At 35.0% G+C, this 7683-nt stretch overlaps 1 protein-coding gene across 1 annotated transcript; it reads left to right on the top strand.

Moving 5' to 3' along the window:
• The first annotated feature begins 2207 nt into the window (after positions 1-2207).
• LOC123211731 (ribonucleoside-diphosphate reductase large subunit) lies at positions 2208-7252 on the top strand. The gene is made up of 17 exons (XM_044630590.1): positions 2208-2686; positions 3066-3127; positions 3232-3319; positions 3695-3958; positions 4039-4279; positions 4363-4439; positions 4599-4769; positions 4855-4947; positions 5062-5211; positions 5300-5386; positions 5511-5675; positions 5761-5880; positions 6002-6204; positions 6290-6439; positions 6529-6676; positions 6761-6844; positions 6929-7252. Exons 1-17 carry the CDS (start codon positions 2459-2461, stop codon positions 7028-7030), a joined length of 2433 nt encoding a protein of 810 aa, XP_044486525.1. The 5' UTR covers positions 2208-2458; the 3' UTR covers positions 7031-7252.
• Positions 7253-7683: the final 431 nt, after the last annotated feature.

Below are 7683 nucleotides of genomic sequence, written 5' to 3'. Positions count from 1 at the left end.
GACATCAAGATCAGGTCCTTCGCCAACTACGTCAACTACTCTCCAAGACTAAAGAAAGAATGAAGGTCACATATGACAAGGGAAGAAAAGATTGTCAATACGAAATAAGTGAATGGTTTTATCTAAAATTACAACCTTATAGACAATTTTCTTTATTTGGAGAGTGAAAGAACAAATTGTCAGCAAAATATTATGGGCCATTTAAGATCATTGAGTGTATAAGACCGATTGCTTATAAGTTACTCCTACTGCAAGAAAGTAAAATTCATCATGTTGTACATGTCTCATTACTTAAGAAACAACTGAAGACTACTTCTACGATAGAGTTAGAATTACCAGAGATCGACGAAAGAATCAAGAATGAGAGCCTCATCTGAAGACCTTGCAAACAAGGGTTTTTTTTTTTTAAGGAAGGGGGAAATTGTTACAGGCCTCAACATATATGTGCAAGGATGTTAACGTGTGTATGGCTTATTTTTAGCATGTTTTGACTTCTTCAATAACTAGTTTACTTAAATCTCGATTAGTTAGGATGATAATAAGTTAGATCAGTTGAGTAGTCTTTGGATAGCTTAGTCTACATGTGCTATTAGCATGCATTACAGTTGTAATGAAAGCTATATAAAGGCTGACTGATCATGGAATAAAAACATTATATTCTCATTTATCAAAGCCACTACAAAGTCTATTCTTGCTTTTATTAATCTTTAATTGGTCTCCTCGAGAGCTTCTCCATTTTGACAATAATTCTATGAAAAAGCAGAGGCCGATCAAGAGCTTGACATCATCTAGAACCTAACAACATGGATATAACTTTGAAAAGTTAACCTCTTATACATTTTTATTTATTTTAATACTATGGATGTATTATATGTTAAATAAGAATTTATAAACTTTTTAAAATTGTTTATTGAACTAGAAAAAAAATAGATTTGTGATATAAGTGTTTACAGGCCCATGATTTCTAATACTATCTGAAGTCATGTCTCAAACATGAAATATGGGATGATTCCTAAACGCCTATCAAATCGCAATCTAAGAACAATTTGTTGGAGCAGTGAATGACCTTCTATATGCGCACATGTTAAAAAGCAATCCATTATATCATCAAATTATTGCTGGCTGAACGGATGGACTGAATGCATGAAGGAAGGAAGTAAAACTGGTGGATTAAATGGTGAAGGAAGCAGCAATTCAATTTGGTGGAGAATGGTGCGGAAAACAGTTGTGGGCAGTTAGATAATATGGTGTCGTGTTAGTAAAAGAAATTAAGCAAAAACATTGTCATTTAGAATTGTAGGAAAATTGCTATTGTAATAATGAAACAGTGTCGTTGGGAGAATAAGTTGTGCGTCATTGTTTTGATGAGCACGAATAATGTAAATAGGAATGCATAATGAAATGAGTTAGTTTTTGGCGCTCAACACAATTTAAGTGTTTTCTTTCTTCTTTGCATTCTTTCCCTTCCTCTCAATCTTTTTGTAATTTTTGCAAGAAAAAAATCAACCAAACGTATCAGTGGTATTAGAGCTAAGACTTGGCCATGGTGGATGGGACTCATTTTCAAGATTTTTGGCATGAGATGACATAGATGGTGGCGCAATTAGTGACGGAATCATAAAAGAGGCAATAAGATAATTTGCAAGAGTCTCAAACAAGACTTCAACAGACAATGGAAGAATTACAAAAGTTGATAGGAGGACTGAGTCTCCAACAAACGGAGGTTGTTTCTCAGGGCACAACAAGGCAGGAAGAAGGTACATTGAAGGCTATGATGGATTCACGACATCATTGGGGTAAAGTGTCACGTTTGGATTTCCCTCACTTCAACGGAAAGGATTTTGATGGTTGGATTTTGAAGGCTCAGTATTACTTTGAAGTAGATGACACTCCTGCTATAGATAGAATTAAAATTGTAGCTTTTCATTTGGACGACAGAGCTATGCGGTGGCACCAGAGACTCATGAAGACTAAAGGCTATGTGGTGTTAGTTCAGGAAAACTAAAGATCAAACTAATCGAATCGCATGATTCGATCTAATTTTAAAAATATTAATAAAATTTATTAATTTTTCAATCAAATTATTTATTCTAAAAAATTTAATTATTTCAACAATTAAATATTAATAATTCAATTTCAAACAAAGGAAAGCGATCCCCACACTCAGAATGAAATTAAAAACACACTAATTGCCAGCACACCACCAACCCTATTTTAAATCCACCCGCCACACTAAATATACAAAAAGCTTCCCGAACGCGCTTCTCTCCCTCCACAAATTTGGCGCGAAATTTCAAATCACTATTTGAAAAAAAAAAAACCTAATAGCCATTCCAAATTTCAAAACCCTCTCTAAACATTTCTCCTATTTAGGGCGCCTCATTATCCGCGCCTTCCTTTCTGGCTATTCCATTGATCAACTTGTTCGCCGCCTGTTCGATAAAATTATTGAGTGAAAATGTACGTTGTTAAGCGAGATGGTCGGCAAGAGGCGGTAAAATTCGATAAGATTACTGCGAGGTTGAAGAAGCTGAGTTACGGGCTGAGTATGGATCATTGTGACCCGGTGCTGGTCTCTCAGAAGGTCTGTGCTGGCGTCTACAAGGGTGTCACCACGAGTCAACTCGATGAGTTGGCTGCGGAAACCGCCGCTGCTATGACCACTAACCACCCTGATTATGCTTGCGTGAGTATTTATTCTCTGCATTGGTAACTGGGTTTGGTTTCAAAGTAATTGCTCATTCCCGTGTGTGTGGATTTTTTTTTTTTAAACTTTACTTATACTTACTTAGTAGTGTTTGATATTCAGTTTAAGTTTGATTTTCGAGATACACACACACACACACACATATATTTTCTTTTGTGAAATTTACGAAAGATCTTTGGCATTTTAGAGAGGGTTGATGGTTATTTTTGACAGTTTTTGGTGGATTTTGTTTTACTCAAAGGAGGGAGTCTATTTAATTATTATGGAACATGGTGGTATTGTTTAGAATTTTAATAGTAAGATTTGATTTTGATCTCCTTCTGTGTGATTAAATTAAGTATAAAAATTGTTGATGCAGTTGGCTGCAAGAATTGTTGTTTCAAATCTACACAAGAATACTAAGAAATCCTTTTCGGAAACGTAAGGTTCCTTGTTACTGATCTTTAATCAGTGGGTTTGTTGATTGAAGTGCAGAATTTGAAATGAAACAGTAGTTGTTTTGGTTTGTTGATTGCTCATTGCAGGATCAAGGACATGTATAACCATTTCAATGAGAGATCTGGACTGAAGGCTCCTCTGATTGCTGATGATGTTTATGAGATAATCATGAAGGTATTATTTATTTTTCATTGTTCTATGTTTGTTATATGTGCAAATTTGAGGTTAGTGAATTGTAAATCAATCCATTATTTATTTTAAGAAAATGAGAAATGAATGAGAATGACCAGGTGCTATATAATGACTTTAATAATTATGTTGGTTTATGATCATCAACCTACAGATGTTTTAGCCACCTTTTGCTTGCATTTTTATGAGAAAAAAATATAATTTTTTTCCTTTTAATTATTATGCTTTGTATTTGGTTCTACTTTGTGAAATCTTGTGATTGTGTTTCCTTTTTTTATATTCAGAAAAATTTTTAGTAATGTCTTGTAAGAATTTTTGCATAAAATTTAAAATCTTACTGAGATGAAATCTTTGCTGCAGAATGCTGCTCGTTTGGACAGTGAAATTATTTATGATCGGGATTTTGACTATGATTACTTTGGCTTCAAAACGCTTGAGAGGTCCTACCTCTTAAAAGTCCAAGGGAAGGTTGTAGAAAGGCCTCAGCATATGTTGATGAGGGTTGCGGTTGGAATTCACAAAGATGATATTGATTCTGTTCTAAAAACATACCATATGATGTCTCAACGATGGTTTACCCATGCATCTCCCACACTTTTCAATGCTGGAACGCCTAGGCCCCAAGTATGCTTTAACTGAATCAAACTTTTGTTACAATTTATTTGCTAAAATATTGGTGTGGTTTCCTTGATGCTTTTTGACAGTTAAGTAGCTGCTTCTTGATTTGCATGAAAGAGGATAGCATTGAAGGAATATATGATACTTTGAAGGAGTGTGCTGTTATCAGCAAGTCTGCTGGAGGTATTGGTGTTTCAGTTCATAATATCCGTGCAACAGGCAGCTATATTCGTGGCACAAATGGGACATCTAATGGTATTGTCCCAATGCTGCGGGTGTTCAATGATACTGCTCGTTATGTTGATCAAGGAGGTGGCAAGAGAAAGGGTAAGTTCTCACATCATTGTCTGTTTACATATTATATTTAACATTATTTTCTTTAAAAAAAATATTGCTTGTGATGCTTGCAGGTGCTTTTGCTGTGTACTTGGAGCCATGGCATGCTGATATATTTGAGTTTCTGGAGCTTAGGAAAAACCATGGAAAGGTATAGTGACTTAATTTGGCTGCCACTAGCAATGTTGTCTTGCTATTAAGTTGCTATATATCCTTAATGGTTATGGCTACTTTAGCCTTTTTATACAGTGTTATATCTTTATGCTATATTGAGCTGGTTATGCTAACATCAATAATCCATCTATTGCAGGAAGAGCACCGGGCTCGAGATCTGTTTTATGCTCTTTGGGTTCCGGATCTCTTCATGGAAAGAGTCCAAACTAATGGGCAATGGTCATTATTTTGTCCTAATGAGGCTCCAGGACTGGCAGATTGTTGGGGGCCAGAGTTTGAGAGACTTTACACCCAGTATGAAAGAGAGGTAATTTTGATTCAGCCTTTTTATTAGTCTTATTTTGTAAACTACTGAATTTTGATTGGCCTTTTGACTATTATAATATATTTAGGGGAAGGCAAAGAAAGTTGTTGAGGCTCGGAGCCTTTGGAGTGAAGTGTTGACATCCCAGATAGAAACTGGAACGCCCTATATGCTTTTTAAGGTGCATAATATAAAATATTTAATTTTCTCTTACTATTCTTTTCCTGTTTTCCTTTATTTATGTTCCTGGTTTGGTGTGGTCAATTGGATTTTCTTCTGATTTGTTTTCTTTCAGGATTCTTGCAACAGAAAAAGCAACCAGCAGAATCTGGGTACCATAAAATCTTCAAATTTATGTACTGAGATAATTGAGTACACAAGTCCAACAGAAACTGCTGTGTGCAATCTGGCATCTATTGCTCTGCCACGATATGTCAGAGAGAAGGTAGATGGCATGAAATAAAATTTTTTATTTTATTATCTTTTTGGTTTTATTGTTGATGTTAAGTATTCTATTTTAATGACTATTGCAGGGTGTTCCAATTGAATCACATCCATCTAAGCTAGTTGGGAGCAGAGGTTCAAAGAATAGATACTTCGACTTTGAAAAACTAGCAGAGGTCTGAGTCCTGTAAAATGATTATGACTAATTCAGCATGATCCTGTTTTTTACATCTCGTTTTACTGACAGTTTTTATATTCAAAGCTTGATTGCCTAATTTTGCCTTCTATCTTCTGAGACAGGTTACTGCAATTGTCACAGAAAATCTTAACAAAATAATAGATGTTAATTATTATCCTGTTGAAACTGCTAAAAGGTCAAATATGCGACATAGACCCATTGGTATTGGAGTTCAGGGTCTTGCAGATACGTTCATCTTGCTTGGCATGCCATTTGAGTCACCAGAGGTAAAGTTACTTCCTGAATTTTCCACTTCACCTAAACTTATTTTGATTGCTTGAGGATTGATAACAATTTTTATTTAAATTTCAGGCTCAACAGCTGAACAAGGACATTTTTGAAACAATCTACTACCATGCTTTGAAAGCATCTTGTGAGATAGCTGCAAGAGAAGGCCCGTATGAAACATATCATGGTAGTCCCGTGAGCAAGGTATGCAAATCTTCAGGAACTTTTTAAATTTTTACCTGCATGCAAGTATCATATAGACTGAAAGATAAATTCCTGATTATAATAAATTGTCACCTGGTAAAATGGCTAATTAACTGTGCAGGGAATTCTCCAACCTGACATGTGGGGTGTAACTCCCTTGAATCGGTGGGACTGGGGAGCTTTGAGGGATATGATATCGAAGAATGGATTGAGAAATTCGCTTCTTGTGGCACCCATGCCTACTGCTTCCACAAGCCAGATTCTTGGAAACAATGAGTGCTTTGAGCCATATACTTCCAATATTTACAGTCGCAGAGTTCTAAGGTTTGCAGTGCAAACTCATTCTAGGTTGCTTTCATTAAATTGGCTCTTTTGTTCTTTATTTTCTAACTGTTATCTTTTATTTCAGCGGTGAATTTGTGGTAGTGAACAAACATCTCCTTCATGACTTAACTGAAATGGGTCTCTGGTCTCCAGTTATAAAGAACAAGATAATATATAACAATGGTTCTGTTCAGAATATCCTGGAAATCCCCGAGGAACTGAAAGTGATTTACAAGTATTAACCAAACTTGTCTTCCCTCACCCTAGTTTTCTCTATTTCTGCTCCGGACTCAATTGTATATGTTGTTTCTTCCTCTACTTCAGGACTGTTTGGGAGATCAAGCAGAGGACATTGGTTGATATGGCTGTCGATCGTGGGTGTTACATAGACCAGAGTCAAAGCCTCAACATTCATATGGACCAGCCCAATTTTGCAAAGCTAACTTCCTTACACTTCCATGCATGGTCAAGGGTATGAACTTCTACTTACTCTTTCCTTGAGTTGTCCGAATTTCAGTTACCATCTGTCTGATTATTCCTCTCTATTGTACTAAAGGGTTTGAAGACTGGAATGTATTATCTACGCACACGTGCTGCAGCAGATGCAATCAAGTTCACTGTAGATACCTCCATGCTTAAGGTAATAATTTAGCATCCATAACACAGTCGGTTTCAGTGTTTCTTGTAAATCATGTGATAAGTTTATAATGTGGTAATGATTCAGGAAAATCGTAAGGTGGTGGGGGTGGAAGATGATGATACAAAGATGGCACAGGTGGTTTGTTCTCTCACAAACCGCGAAGAGTGCATGGCTTGTGGAAGTTAAAAAAGAGTTGTAGCAACAATGAAATAGTAGTATCATATATAATTAATGTATATAAATATGTAATTTATTAGTAATATGGCTTGTTTATTATTTTTGTGTTGTCTTAGTGGAAGGTCATGAAATTGAATCCACTATTCACAATGAATTTACAATTGAATTTGTTTTCCATATTTATTAAATAATTGTATTTCATAAAAAAAAAAGAATACTTTATAGCTGCCATTTTACCACAATTTTTTCAATTTCTTTGTTTGCAGCCTGAATTGAATTGAAATGGCTCTACTCTTACCTTTATTCAAAAAATAAATAAAAGTTTAAGTTCCCCTGAAAACGTATGGTAATTAATATTTTTATATATTAATTAAACAATTCTTTAGGTTGAAGATTCAATACTGAAATTTCATTTTTGAATACAAAATTGGAAATATTACATGAGATCATTAAAATATTATTTAGTAAATTATTTTCAAACTCTTTTACCATATATATATATATTTAATTTATAAAAGTCTGACAGCATTTTCTTGATTCTCTTGCTTGATGATGTGAAATAATTGGATAAGCATGGCATTGCGAATGATTACTATTCAAAATGTCAACAACACGGCTTCATTCATAATATATGATGCCTTTATGTTAAAACAATTGAATGG

This window comes from Mangifera indica, chromosome 1 (genome assembly GCF_011075055.1).
Source record: "Mangifera indica cultivar Alphonso chromosome 1, CATAS_Mindica_2.1, whole genome shotgun sequence".
Lineage (NCBI taxonomy): Eukaryota > Viridiplantae > Streptophyta > Magnoliopsida > Sapindales > Anacardiaceae > Mangifera > Mangifera indica.
This window is presented reverse-complemented; position numbering and strand designations above follow the sequence as displayed.

What these genes read in the sequence shown, in the direction of transcription:
- LOC123211731 (XM_044630590.1), top strand. Translation starts at nt 2,459, where the DNA reads ATGTACGTTGTTAAGCGAGATGGTCGGCAAGAGGCGGTAAAATTCGAT. An exon ending in ACCACCCTGATTATGCTTGC is followed by an intron (nt 2,687 to 3,065) that starts GTGAGTATTTAT and finishes TTGTTGATGCAG; the next exon opens with TTGGCTGCAAGAATTGTTGT. An exon ending in ACTTTGAAAAACTAGCAGAG is followed by an intron (nt 5,387 to 5,510) that starts GTCTGAGTCCTG and finishes CTTCTGAGACAG; the next exon opens with GTTACTGCAATTGTCACAGA.